The sequence below is a fragment of the Trichomonas vaginalis genome, chromosome IV (genome assembly GCF_026262505.1).
Source record: "Trichomonas vaginalis G3 chromosome IV, whole genome shotgun sequence".
Classification (NCBI taxonomy): domain Eukaryota; phylum Parabasalia; order Trichomonadida; family Trichomonadidae; genus Trichomonas; species Trichomonas vaginalis.
The window spans coordinates 3520351-3534796 of record NC_067206.1 but is presented as its reverse complement, the minus strand read 5'-3'; the positions used below and the strand labels follow the sequence as shown (position 1 = coordinate 3534796).

Sequence of the window (14446 nt, the reverse complement as noted above, 5' to 3'; positions counted from 1 at the left end):
GTTAAGAAGTATTTGAACGTATTTTCCATCTGTATCTCTAGCGTTTACATAAGCATAGCCTGCCTTAGTAAAATATACTTGTAATTTTCTATAGTTTACGCCGGTATAAAAGTAGAAGAGTCTTGTTCTTCGCTATAGTAGTAAAACTCAAACGTATGCTTACCATAGTCTGTAATTTCAATTGTTTCATCTTCTAGTTCGTCGACAAATTCGAATACAATTCTCGAAATTTGCTTTTGTTCTTATTGTTTTCAGAACGAGTAACCAACGTAATTTCAAGTCTATTGTCATTTCTTATATGGTTTATATGGTCTACAAAAGGTAAATTGTTAGGGTTCGGTATAAAATGAGTTGCAATGACAACATGTTTTAAATAGTGTTTTCCACCAATCCTCATCTTAGTATATCCGTCATTTCGCTCACATTCGCTTAAAACTCTTTTTGTCTTTTTGTTTGACTTCAAATGACTCACAACAGTGAATTTCATATTTCTCATCTAACAAACATGTTTCCCAACGCTGTTCCACAAACTCAGCGTACATTTCAAATAAATAAAAAATATTTTTTTTAAAATTTACTCAGAAAAATTTTTCTTTGTATATACGCCGTTCTGTATGTCTAAAAGACTTTTGACATTTGCCAAGAATGTTCGTTTAGACGCTGTCATATAACCATATTCTTGACAATATTGTTTATATTCATCATATAAAGACCTTTCATCTAAACACTCAAAGTTGCTTTCTTCTATGAACAGTTCATATACACTCTTGTTTGCTTCTAACAATGTTTGTCTCTCTTCGTATATGGAATTTGTCTTGGATTGAACTTAGAAATATCTAATGTCATGAAATATGAGAACAAGTGGTTGTAAAAGTTAGGTGTTAAAGTTTCTGCTAAGTCGTCAAAATATTCTGTATCTTGCATATGAGCTTCTGACGTTCTGACAACTACATATCTTCTGTCAGAACTTTCTAACTTCATCGGAACGGCGTTGTTTGAAACCATGATGAAATTTGCAACATTTTCACAAACTCTTTGGTCTTTATATTTTCTTTCAACAACTCCAACTTTGTCTGTTATAAGACTCTTCAAAGCATCTGAGTTTAAAACCTTTGTTGTATCTATACTTTGAAGTTCGTTACATACTATAAGTTTCATATTCTCTATTGAAGAGTTAAATTTACCGCAGATGTTTTCTAAGTTTGTCATATTCGGGTTCGAATAGCCCTCTAACAGTTTGCATAAGATATCTGTAAAGAATGTGTTCTTACCTGTTCCTTGTTTTCCAATTATAATGAGAGCAGTTTCATTTTTAGCACTTGGATGTTGTAAGATATTTGCAAACCAACATAAGATATACTCATAAACCTTTTCGTTTCCATTGCATATAATTTCTTTGACATGGTCTAACCAAGCTTCTATAATATTTTCTTTCCATTCTACTTGTTCATATTTATATCCAGTGAAGATAGAATAGAAGTTTGGAGAAGGTGTATAGAACTTTATACCTCGAACTGAAAAATCTTCTAACTTTGACAATAAGATATCCCAAGCATCTAACATCTTCATGCCAACTTGTACGACTTTTATTTTCTTAAGTTTCTGTCTACATTCTTGTTCTGAAACTATTGTTGCTCTTGGTTTGTTAAAGACAACATCCCATTCTTTCATGACATAACATTCTGGGGCAGAGTCAACATAAATGACTAAACGTTTCAAATTCTCGACTGCTTTGTTATAGTCTCTAAATGGACACATATTTCTGAATGCTTGGAAGTCATAAAAATCTGAAACATCTATTCTGTACATTTTTATAAAAAAAAAAAATATTATTTTTTTATTCTTGACTTTGTTGTTCCATTTGTTGCATTTGTTGTTCTTGAGCTATTTGTTGTTGAAGTTGTTCTTGTAATACAATACTTTCACCAGTTGCATCTTCCAATTCGAAACTTTCTGCCGTCATTGACAAATACATAGGACATAAAAGTTTTACAGGAACAAAGTTTGCGTCAACTAATGTCAACGTTATACTTGCCAAAGTGTTTGAGTTCACTAAGGTTGAAAATTCTGCATTCGAATGAACAATAGGCAAACCAGCAGAGAAAGTATTGTTTATACGCATAAGTATCTTTTTGGTCATAATAGTTTCTGTCGACATTCGAATAACACTTTGAACCTAAGTTTGAAACAATATAAGATTGGTGTGCTTAATGTCAATGGAATAGACATTCCTTGTATGACACCTTTTCCTGTTATAGGAAATTGTTGGTAGTAAAAACCAGATATAAGTTTTGTATTATAGCTCATATCGTTTATACTAAACTCAGTCGGACATCCAAACATAATGAAACCTGCTCTAGTTGCAGCACATGTTACATCCGTCCTTAAAGTATTAAATAAGTCAACAAAACCTGTTGGTGGTATATCTGAGTAAGTATCTTCAAAGGAGTATTTTTTACCATTCACAACAATAAAATCTTCTGGTGTCAAAAGAGCAAAACAGGCTTTAGTCGTCATCGTGTTTAAGGTCAGTTTACAATATCGTCCTTGAGGACTTTGTAAGTTTGTTGTTATAGAATTATATGACTCAGGGTTTTTAGTCGTAATAGTATAAACCACTATGTCTTCTGCCATTTACTTAGCAACTAAATTTTAATGAAATGTTGTGGTCGTCAAATATTTTTATGACGTCTGGGAAACTATATTTTAAGTTCAACGTTTCACCTCCTTTCATAACGTATATCTTGTCAATGACATTATATGAAACACCACAGCAACTAACGTCGGGTTCTATTTCTTTGATGTTTATATCGTCTGCCTCTGTCAAAAGTTTCAATAGTTCTTTCAAAACTTCATGAGGTGCAATGACATATGAGTTCACTTTTACAGGGTTGTGTTCGACCAAGTTTAACATTATACCTAAAGCTTGACAAATCTTCTCCTGAGTTTTAAGTTTGTCTTTAAGTTGTTGGTAGTCGTTTCGAATATCTGCAACAGAACTTAAGTCTCTGCTAACTTCAGGATATGTTGGTTCTTTTACAGGAACTATTGTTATACCATCTTCGTCTTCGTATGGTTTCCCCACTTCAACATCTCTGTCTTTGACATTGACAACAACACTTTGACTGTTTGTTTGAGTTGGTGAATTTAACTTCACATCTGCCACCGCCATTAAACCTTTTGAAACACTCACGCTTCTATTTTTCGGAAATGACATTTTACTTAGAATAAAAAGATGGACGTATTTGAGTATCTCTTCGAATTGAAGCAAAACAAAGTTTACACACACAAACAATACAAATACATTGACAGAATAGTTCTTTATACAAACAATGGTAAATGTTATAGAATAGCAGTCTTTGCTGAACCAAAATATTTTCATAAAGCAAAGAAAGTTGGTATAACCGAGATGGTGAAAGTTCTTGAAGCAGACAAAAATATAACAACAAAACTGACCGATATTTCTAAAGGTAAGTTTATAATACAATATTATATCAAAACTGGCGTACTGTCAATATTTGACGGAGAGAAGTCAGTTCAAGAACAACTTACTGACCTGCTGCCAAAATCTGCTCGATGGAAGCTGTCGTTATGCCAATCTGAGGAGCCCCAGCAGGTTTCATCGAACGAATCTTCAAAAGAGCATCTTCCGTGAAAAGTGCTATTGGTTTTGTAAACTTCTTTGCTTTCAATTCATCTGGACCGTCTCTGTCACCAGTATATTGTATTTGAACTGTACCAACAGTTGAAATACCACCCATAAAGTCTTCTGAGTCAGCAAATGGAATGCCAAGCCAAAAGTTTGAACGGTCTCCATTTGTATATTGAGTTTTTTGAGCTCCTGTATGGGTCCATACTTTCACATATGGCATAATAGAACTTTGCATTTCAGGGTTAATGGTTGTTGTGAAGTTGTTGTTAAAGTTCATAGCATCTAATGTCAAGTTGTATGACCTCATATCTTCAACTGTGGAATATTCTTCTCTTGGATAGTATTTGCCATCTATGTTTATATGGTATTTAATACCAGGGTTGTAGAAGCAAGAATAGTCATTTATAGTTCGTCTGAACAGTACAAACATAGTATCTGCATGTTTCATTGCAGTTGTTAAGGCAATATCTGTTCTTGCACCTGGGTCAGCACTTTGGTTTCCAACTTCACCTGCAAAGTCTTTGACAGATATTTGGTGTATAGGGAACATAAGTGGAACTGCAATATATTTGGCAGCTAAAGCATTTGAAATATCTGGGTCCAACATATAGACTGCAAGTCTGCTTTCTATTCTCTTGCATTCAAATTTTTCGCATGTGAACTTAACTGGGTCCCAAGCATCTCCAGCAGCATTGAAATAATAGTTTACTTCAGTGTTGAGGTTTGAGAAACCAAAGTCTAAGTCAACTTTGTTTTTGCAAAAGTCGGCGAATGACATTTTATTTGTTCCCACTACTTCTGTAAGAGTGAATGGGTCTTGTGTTGGTGCAATGACTAAGTTATTTTTGCTTGGAGTAAGTTCGATAGAAATTTTTCCTGCCCAGTTTGGCAAGTATCTTAAAAACCTGAAGATGAGGAAAGATGACAAAGGAACTCTAAGTTTCAATTTTACTTTGGTTACTGCTGCTGCATTTTGTCCAGAAAGGTCAACATAAACTCCTGGAACGTTAGGGTCAAGTCTTCTTATTTTCTCAATAGTTGCATACTGGTCTGTTTGTTCTCTAGCTTGTGGTTGTACTGAGTTTCTCAAAGCGAACCATTCATAGTTTGCCCATGTTACTGTTTGAACTAAGTCAGAGTTAGAATATATCTTATATCCCATGAAAACTTCTGGAGCATATTGGTATCCGACATAGAAAATTCCATTGCAACCTTTCTTGTCAGACAACTTGGCAGAAGGTTTATTTCAATGTCTTGTTCCACGTATAAGAATGAGTTGTCAATAGAAATTATATGAAACCTGTCGCAAGCAATATCTACTGTTGTTGAAGAACCTTCTCCAAACTCACCTACGTTTCCATAAGAAACAGCAGTTGTATATTCGTAAGTTCCAGGAACTATTTCTGACCTTCTAATGGCATTGTCGCATTCGTTATACCATTCGGAAACATTTCCATTCATAGCATCCAAAACTGTTGGCGTTATATTCTGAGCGGCGTACATTTCATATGAGTAAAAATATAGAATAGTTGGATTTATATGTCATAATAGAACCCACGTGGACCAAGCTTTACTTTCTTCCTGACTGAGTTTTTAACTCTTCTTTTTCCTTCATTGCCCTCTGCTTGAAGTTGTTGCATCTTTGCATTATGTTCATCTAGTATGTTGCAAATTTCCCATGTCCTTTTTGCCTTTTGGCTCTGGTCGCCCATCTCAGGTAACCTATATCCTAGAAAGAGTTTGTCATAGTCTGTATTTGAGTCTTCGCGTATTGTTTGCATGACTCTTTCCTGAGTTTCCGGTTCAAGCTCTTCAAACAGTGCCTGTCCATATGGAATATGCTCGTTTCCAAATATATGTTTTTGTAGCCATTCTGGTTTTCTTTCCATGTTACCAACTATATCTTTTGTGAATGGGAAAGCTTCTACCCAATCTTTCAGTCTTGCGTCGTTTATTTCTGTAGTTGGTTTTATTTTGTCAAGGAACATGTTTTTCAATACTAACATTTCATTTGGTACTGTCCATTTGAGTTTTCTTAAATATTCATCCCTTCTCGATTCATCGCCTGCAAAGTAAGTTTTTATGACATTTTGCAAACTTTCGTTTGCAAGGTCATGTACAATAGGTTCTCTTCCTTCTATCTCCCTAACTTTCTTTCTAAACTCTTCACCAAATATACCATCTCTATGGTTCTGTGTAGTTCTTTGAGATAAATGTTTTAGAACGTCAGGTGTTATATTTCCATCAGCCATGTTCATTTCATACTGGTCCAAAATATCTGCATGTTTCATATCTTTCAATGGCATTAAAGCCGCGCTGAAAATACCAGCTATATCTGGTTCACCATTGACTTCCATTGCGTCTACAACTTCTTGGAATTGTGGTTGTAAGTTTATGAACCACCTATCCGGGTTAGCTTTATGACCCCATCTCATTGTAGTTCCATCGTCTGCAGAAACAAAAGTAGGTTTGTTTCCATCTTGGTTAGGTTCTGAATGAACTTTAAACAATGTTTCATTTCTATATGTTTTCTTGAAATTTAACCTTTTATCTTCACCGAGTTCATCCGAAGATTGAACGTTAAATGCTCGTAAGTAAAAAGGGTTGTTGTATTTGTGTACATTTTCTTTCAGTACTTCCATTCTATGCTGAATATTTTCATCTGGTGTTGGAGTCTTTTGTATGTCGGCAAACATTTTTCGATATTCTTCTACTATGTCAGCCGAATTTTTTTTAGACTCTTGGAAATATTCCATATTCTCCGCATACTCTTGTTGAGGGTCAAGATTTTTCGGCTGTTCCAAATCTTCATCTAGTTCTGTGAAGTTAGTTTCCAAAGGAGTGACTTGTTCGTTTCCTTCAGGCTCTTCTAGCTGTTGTTGCTGAACTATTTCTTCCATGTCTGGTTGTATCTGAACTTCTTCCTGTGGAGTTTCTTGTACCTCATCTGCTGGCATTTCATATATTCCGAGACCGTTTTCAACAATTTCCCTATCTACGTCATCCGCATTCATAAGCTTTTGTTCTTTCGTTCCGTCTCTATTTTTTACGCGTTTCATGACGAAAGTTGAATTGTCATTTAGCTCTGACATCAAATATCTCGGAGTAAATTCATCCATGTCATTTGGATGATATGCTATTAAATCATATCCCTTAGCGAGCTTGTATTTTCCAGGTTTGAGATTATATCCGTTTTGGTGCTGAGCCATAAAGCTAAATAGGTTCGGGTCAGTATTTCCATCCTTGAACTTTCTAATAGCTTCTTTATATCTGTCACTAAAGTCAATACTATCTGGGAAACCACACTCTTCTTTAAGCATTTTTAAGAATTCTTGGTTTCCTTGTTCTCTACTTCTTTTATGTCCTTGCTCTGTTTGTGCTGGTTGTTGTGCTGGATTTTGAACTGTTGGTTGCTGTGCTGGTTGTGGTTGTTGTTGTGCTGGATTTTGAACTGTTGGTTGTTGTGTTGGTTTTGGTGCATGCCTGTGTCTGTGTCCATGTGACGATGTAAATGTCATAGGTAGTCCTGGTGCAGGTGCTTCTCTTGGAGGGTTTGGTGGTATATAAGTTCCACCAGCTGGCACATATGTTCCATCTGCAGCGTAATGTCCTACCTGACTTTTCGTTCTTAAGAAAGCATTTACTAGGTCTGTTTTGGTCTGTTGTAACTCTTTTTCTTGACTTTTCACAACAGTTGCTCTAACGGCGTCATAGGCACTTTGAACTGCCTGTCTCGTTGCTGCATCTGTTATTTTCGTCATATTTTGTGCTACTTCTCTTAACTCGTTGTCGAAACCTTCAGACTTCAGTTTCTTTCCAGATGAGAAGTCGTTCACTAGTTTCACCTTACTATGAAGAGCTTCGAAAGCGTTCTTAAAGTCAGCATTCATTAAAGCTTCATTTGAACTGTCTTCATCCGCTTGTATTTTTGTCCTTATTGACCCTATAAGTTGGGCTGCTTTGGCGTTGGCTTGGGCATCTAACCAGTCATTATTAGCTTTTATATATTCTGCGCTTTTCATTGCCTTTTGCATGGCTGCGTCGTTATTTTTACTTTCTTGTGCTAAGTTTTCATACTGTACGGTTTGGTTTTGCAACTGTAAAAGTTTTTCTGCCTTTACATTTGCTTCAACTTCTTTTTTATACTCATCGCTATCCATATATGTCTTCAGGGCTTTTTGTTTTATTTCTTCATCTTTCAGTACTTTATATTGAGTAGTATGGTTTTTCAAATTTATGACATCTTGTTCCATTTTTGCTACTTCTGCTGCTTTTTCTGACACTTTTTTCGCATATTCCTCTGTACTTAGTTCTTTCAGTTGTTCTTCTTTCTTCTTTTTCTCTACGTTTAACTCATTGAGTTTCTTTGTGTGTCTGTCATATTCTAGTTTTTTTTCGTTTTCACTTATTTGTTTCTGTATGTCTATGTTTGACTTTTTGACATCTGTTATTTGATTTTTGAGTGAACTCAAATTCATTTGACTTTGAGGGTTATAAGCTGTTCCGTCTGCAGCTCCACCATAGCCTGCCATTTTCGCTAAAAGTGCCGCTCTTAAACCTCCACTCTGTGCACCAATAACTCGGTTTAAAAGCATAGGGTTGCTTGACATTTGTTGCAACATAGTGGGGTCATTCATCATTTGTTGTTGCAACTGTTGTTGTGGTGTTAGTTTTACTATTGGATGTTTCAATGCTCCCTTCCTCTTACGTATATTCTTACGTATATTCTTACGTAGCTTACGTGGCATTTTAAGTGAAGTTAAAAAGCGGTTTTTGACAGATGTTTATATGACACTTTTTGTTCAGCACAAAAACTACTCGGTCAAAGTGTTGTCAGTTTTGTAAAATAACCGTCCTATCTCCGTGCCTATGACGAAGAAGTCTTGAAAATTCAAGAGGGTAGAAAAGAGGTTAGAAAAGAGGTTAGATATACCCATCTACCCTAAATTATATTTTTGTCTGATTTTACGAAGAAGTCTTGACAAAACATTTACGAAGAAATCATGACAAAACATTTACGATGAAGTCTTGACAAAACATGAAAACATATATAATTTGTGAAAAGCTCCTGGAAGACCTCCGAATAAAAACTTCATTTATGTGGGCTAGAAGGCACGAAGTGCCTGGAAGGACACCCCAAGAAAAAAAAACTTCATTATACTCATTCATCCTCAGGGCTAGAAGGCACGAAGTGCCTGGAAGCCCCACTACCCTTTTTTTTTTTTTTTTTTTTTTTTTTTTTAAATAAAACAAAATGGAGGAAAATTAATAAAATAATAAAGATATTTGGGGATATGGCCCAAAGTTGTGTTGGAAATAGGTTAAACTTCATTGGTAAATGGAATAGAAGGTGTGTGTGAGACTATTAGCTAATTTCTGGGGAAATTAGAATTGCAATTTGAGCTGAAATTGAGTTGGAATGGTGAAAAGCATGGAGGGTTAGGGCGAAATGAAGATAAGCTAATAGCCCATTGATCTTTTTAAAAAAAATCCTTTGAAAAAAATCAATAAATGAAGCTCATTAAAATTGATTTTTCGCCAATTCAATTTTAGTCACTTTTCTCTTTTCTATAGAACCGTTAAAAGTGCAAAAAGGATCATTGCATATTTTGAAGGCATATAAAAAAGGTAGTAAATTTATAATATATCGAAATAGAACATAAGTATGAGGGAAAAAAACATTTCTGCCATTAGCAACCCCTAAAATTTTTAGCTATTTTGGGGGACATTAAATGAAGTGAACTGTAACAAAAAAAAACCATAAGAATATACAAATTCTTTCTCCCTCGCAGCATAGAAAAGCTGCTTGCCTGAAATATGCAAAATCATATTTATATCAGTAACGTGTTTCTTCTCAAATAATTCAAAAAAAAGTGAAAAACTGTCATATTTATCTCTGATATGAATAACAATCTTCCTACTCAAGTAGTCAAGGCTCCTATTCAAACTCAAAACCGTCCTCAAACAAATCAAGTCCCGCAAGGATCTCCATCATCAGACGATGAAAGACCTCAGTTTGGCACTGATACTGAATCTCCAGACTCTGCTATTTCCAATGAGTGAGATGCAAGATTTCCTAGTTGTATAATCTTCTTTCTTGACGTTGAAGATAGCCATTTAGAAAATCTTATTTTCAACAGGGGATTCTGAATTTTTTTTATTAAACACTTTTTCGTTTAATTGTTCCTTTTGATTTGTTTTCTTACATTATTTGCATGTAGTCCGAAAGGATTTTGAGAAGAAATTCCAAAGAATCTTTTTTTTTGTGAGATAGGCAAGTCTCCAGGAATGGCATTGTTCTACAATCTTCTTTAGAAGGTAAAGCATTAATCCAGAAGAGGGCAGTTGCTCTCTTGTTGATTAGACAGTGTCATTACGGTGAATGTTGAGCAAATTTTCTGGAATAGAAAGATGTTCCGCATTGATTTTTAACATGGATGTTCCTGATATAAAAAATGAGACATGATTAGAGATTATTCTTATTCACAATCGAGTCAAAAAGTTGAATAATTTTCAAAAAAAAGAGGTAGGGCAACGATAGGCCAAAAAGGCTTCTCTTATAGATTTCCTTGCCTTTTGGATATGCTATAATATATAGATCCGTATTTTTCCCAAGTGAGCGGGGTATCTCCAATCCCAGCCCTATCGTCCTCCCAGTGTCAGTTTTCAATATAAAATCCAAATTTTTTTTGAAAATAAAAATTTCGAGAAATTTTTCTGATTTTTTTTCTTTGATTTCAATAATTCAAAATAAATTTTGGAGTAAAAAGACACTATTTAATGAAATTCATATGAGTGAATGTGGATAAATACTCTCAAAACATACAATTTATCTATTTTTTCTTTATATTATCAACTAATTAGTGATAATTTTTTTTGAATCAGATTTTTTTTTCATTAAAAACATAATATATAACACAACAATGATGCACACATACGTATCTACACATCAAAATATAAAGCTTGTTTTGGTCTGGGCATCCCAACCCAAAATTCTTAAAAAATTGAATAAAATTGAATACTTGGTGCTGGGATACCCATCCCAAAACCGAATTGAATTTTTTGAATTAAAGAATATATTTATGTATTTATAATATACATGTGATGTCTATAAAAAATACTAAATTCTAAAAAAAATTCAATTTATTCAAAACGTATACTAAGTGATCACTTCATTAGTAGGATCAGCAATCCTACTAAATGGTGAGAACGCCACTAACTCAAAAGGGAGTCCTTGGAGCTCTTGATCTCTTGTCAGTAGAGTTCATAATGAGGCATGGCATCTACTGATTAGAGATCAGAGCAATCCTACCTTACCTTCAGGAGCTACAAAGCTCCTAATCGTTACGAGAGGGAGCCTTGGAGCTCCTGAAGCTCATCAGCAGAGGCTATTTACCATTTGGGCCTCTTCTGATGAAAGATGCGAAACACGTCTACGAACCAGGAGCTTCAAAACTTCTAATCCTTACTAAAGGGAGCTTTGGAGCTCCTGAGTCTCCATCAACAGAGTCCCAGATGGTAAATGTCCTTTGCTGATGAAAGATGCGAAACACATCTACGAACCAGGAGCTCCAAAGCTCCTAATCCTTACGAAAGGGAGCTTTGGAGCTCCTGAAACTCCTTTTACTATAAAATAGGACAGTTTTCTTCTGAGGTTCTCATCAAATCTAAGACTTCAGAAGAAAGCTGTCCTATCAATGTATACTTACACTCTCATGGACTACAAGTGTACAATTTTAAGGCAGAGATTATCCGAGGCCTCTCATCAAATGAGGGACCTCGGATAATCTCTACCTTAAGTAGTCAAATAACTTTTCTCACTATTTAGGAACAAAAGAACAAGAGTTGGAGTACTTTAAGGCAAGATTCTTCCGAAATCTCTCATCGAATGAGAGACTTCGGAAGGACCTTGCCAAATCCTTGAACGCCAATATCCTTGGAACTGAGCTAGAACCAGGGAGAAGTAGCATACTATAGAGCACGATGGTAATCTCGGAAATGCTTATATCGCCCCAAGCACAATATTTAAGAAGTCTAACTCATATATACAAGAAGTCAGGCTGAATAGATATTGTGCATATGGTTTGCAGAACTCTCATGATATTTAAAATTCATGTTATCCCAAAAAGGTGACACTTTGGGTGTATCGTCCATCCCAGGGATGCAAAAATCACATCACCTTGGATCTATACTATAATATATAGCCTAGCATGATAGGATATGAGGTTAAAAGTTAGAACGTAACTTAGGATCTTGAGAAAAATAAAAAACAAAAATTCTATAAAAATTCGAAAATTTTATCTAATTTGATTTTTTGGACTGAATAAGTAATATCATTGAATTTTAATAAGAAGAATTTATTTTAATATTAACAATGTATATGATAGGTTATAATTAAAAAGAATCTTAAACTTAGGAAAATTTGATTTCATATATCTTATATGATTATCATGTATTACTCGACATTATTGTTATGACCAAGAATGTAATATTGTATATAAATGTATATCATACCGAAATGCATCACTAGCAAAAGTGACATTTGGCGCCAATTTTAAATTAGTGGATTTTGTGTTTATTATTTAAAAAATATAATTGATAAAATATAATTAACATTAATAGAATAATATGGATAAGATTTGATAAAAAACAATCATAATTTTTTTTTGGGCGCCATATAGAGAACTATAGTCTGCGAGGTACTGATTCTATCCATGTACCTCGCAGACCATAGTTCTCAGCCAAAATGCCTCTAAAATTTGTATACCTATAAACTCAAACTTCAATATATTCAATTTTATTTTTATAATTAATTTAAATATATCCATATAATTCTAATGTTTTCTTTTAATTTTAAAAATAATAATAATAATAATTAAAAATAAAAATAAAAATAAACTTTTCTATAATATTTATAAAGCTGATTTGATATATAACATATTTAGCTTAACAAAATAACTTAGAAAAATTGCCGCGCAAAATAAGAGTAAGTGTCACTTTTTCTAGTGATGCATTTCGGTACGGAACAATATTGTATATAAATGAATTATAAAAATTTCATGAACGGAGTTTGAATATTGAATTTAATTAATGATTTATATGGGAAATAAGAATTTGCACATGAGTTGTAAAAGATGTTATGACGGAAAAATAAGATTAAAAATGAATCTAGTACAGATAATCGAATGAAATAAAAATGAAAAGTTGATTTGGGAAATGAAAATTGGATTGTGAACAGCTTTCAAGAGATATTGGAATAATCATAGATAAGATTAAAAAATAGAATAGTTTGAGATTGAAGATGTGGAGATTAAGGAAAAAATGAATGAACTAGAGTTCTGGAGATATGGGTGCATGGTAATAGTGATAGACCTTGCACCCATATGTGAAGAACTGGGAACTTGCTCCGCACATTCGCATCAAAGAGAAAAAGTGCGCCATTTTCCAGCTCTGCACATATGGGTGCATGGTAATAGTGATAAACCTTGCACCCATATGTGAAGAACTGGGAACTTGCCCTTTGTCTTAACTTACATTTTCTCAAATGCTTTCATTTTTACAATATTTTCTATTTTGAAACATCCCAAGATATATAATGTCATATATCCCCTTCAAAGCTTTAATTTCTCTTTTTTATACTCAAATTTAATTCAATTACTAAAAAAATTGAGTAATTAATGCTTCTTCTACCCTTCTTCAGTTTATTAAATGATACTTATATATATATATATCATGCTGTCTAATGAATTATTTCTTCCTTCGAAGTTTTATTTTGTGAATATATGTGTGGATACACCCAATCGACAAACGGATAGCAAGACACGCTCATACCATATATCATAAATAATAATATACATCATCGATAAATTAAAATTCATTTTAAGTTCGCCATAAGATTTGATATAACATGGATTTGAGAATATTCACATATTCACACTCCAATATATGTAATAATGGCATGATACTATCAGTACATGCAACTATATTGTGAATATAATGTTAATAAAAATAAACATGATGCGAGAGTTTTGTATCGCATTTACTGACAAATGTCATGTAAAGTTATTTCATGATTGCTTATTTTAATAAGCCGGTAACCCTTGGAAACAAATGCATTATAAAAGTTTATTGATAAATAACAAAACAAAAATATTTCATTTTCTGAGAGTACAAGAAATCATTAAGCAATGACAGGAATCTTCATTGTATCTTGATATACCCCACAAATGTCACTCCACAGATTCCTGCCATTTTAGATGTATCGAATACTTCGCTTTCATCAACAATGAATTTGCTTTCCTCATCTCTAAATGAGTACCAGGTTGGGGTATCAGCTTCTGGTGTGAAATCTATTAAGCAGAAATATTTTCTGCTTAATGAATTAAATCTTTTCATAATGATTGTGAATATTCGATATGTCTGGGATTGGATAATTAAATGCTTTGGAGTTGTGATGCTTTTATGACTTTCCCCTTGTTGATCTGCGTTATATTCTGTTCTTGATATTGAAATAAACAATAAACGCGGAATAGTTGTGAGCTCATAAATAGGCTTATCTTCATCATTACTATCTTTTGGACTCTGAAGGTAATCTAATTGTTTCTGAAGATCTGTATGAGGAAAAATGGAAACTTCCAAAAATATTTCTTTCTCATAATTTGTAACCTTATCGTTCCTTGTAATGCTATAAACAATTGAAAACAAAGAAGATATATGATCTGGTAGTAAATAAAATATCTTAACAAGAATCATCAATGGATTGGAATCGTGAAAATCCTTCTGTGTTAATTCTAA

The 14446-nt window shown here is 33.7% G+C and overlaps 4 protein-coding genes and 2 pseudogenes across 6 annotated transcripts, besides 2 other annotated features; 1 reads left to right on the top strand and 5 right to left on the bottom strand.

Annotated features, from left to right (window-relative positions):
* Positions 1-8886: part of a mobile genetic element that runs on past the window's edge.
* On the bottom strand, positions 575-1500 carry TVAGG3_0021340 (annotated as a pseudogene). The gene has a single exon. A coding segment is annotated over exon 1 (926 nt).
* Positions 1838-2122, bottom strand: TVAGG3_0021330 (uncharacterized protein; the record flags this gene model as incomplete). Its single annotated transcript, XM_051220139.1, has 1 exon — positions 1838-2122. The coding sequence occupies one exon, from the start codon at positions 2120-2122 to the stop codon at positions 1838-1840; it is 285 nt and encodes a 94-aa protein (XP_051105125.1).
* Positions 3549-3887, bottom strand: TVAGG3_0021320 (protein of unknown function, DUF4106 family; the record flags this gene model as incomplete). The annotated part of the gene is made up of 1 exon (XM_051220138.1): positions 3549-3887. One exon carries the CDS (start codon positions 3885-3887, stop codon positions 3549-3551), a length of 339 nt encoding a protein of 112 aa, XP_051105124.1.
* On the bottom strand, positions 5283-6348 carry TVAGG3_0021310 (annotated as a pseudogene). Its single transcript has one exon. A coding segment is annotated over exon 1 (1066 nt).
* A 667-nt stretch (positions 8887-9553) lies between the features above and the next one.
* On the top strand, positions 9554-9715 carry TVAGG3_0021290 (uncharacterized protein; the record flags this gene model as incomplete). The annotated part of the gene is made up of 1 exon (XM_001324952.1): positions 9554-9715. One exon carries the CDS (start codon positions 9554-9556, stop codon positions 9713-9715), a length of 162 nt encoding a protein of 53 aa, XP_001324987.1.
* Positions 9716-10245: 530 nt separating this feature from the next.
* Positions 10246-11843: a mobile genetic element.
* Positions 11844-13852: 2009 nt separating this feature from the next.
* TVAGG3_0021270 (cysteine proteinases family) lies at positions 13853-14404 on the bottom strand (the record flags this gene model as incomplete). The annotated part of the gene is made up of 1 exon (XM_001324951.1): positions 13853-14404. The coding sequence occupies one exon, from the start codon at positions 14402-14404 to the stop codon at positions 13853-13855; it is 552 nt and encodes a 183-aa protein (XP_001324986.1).
* Positions 14405-14446: the final 42 nt, after the last annotated feature.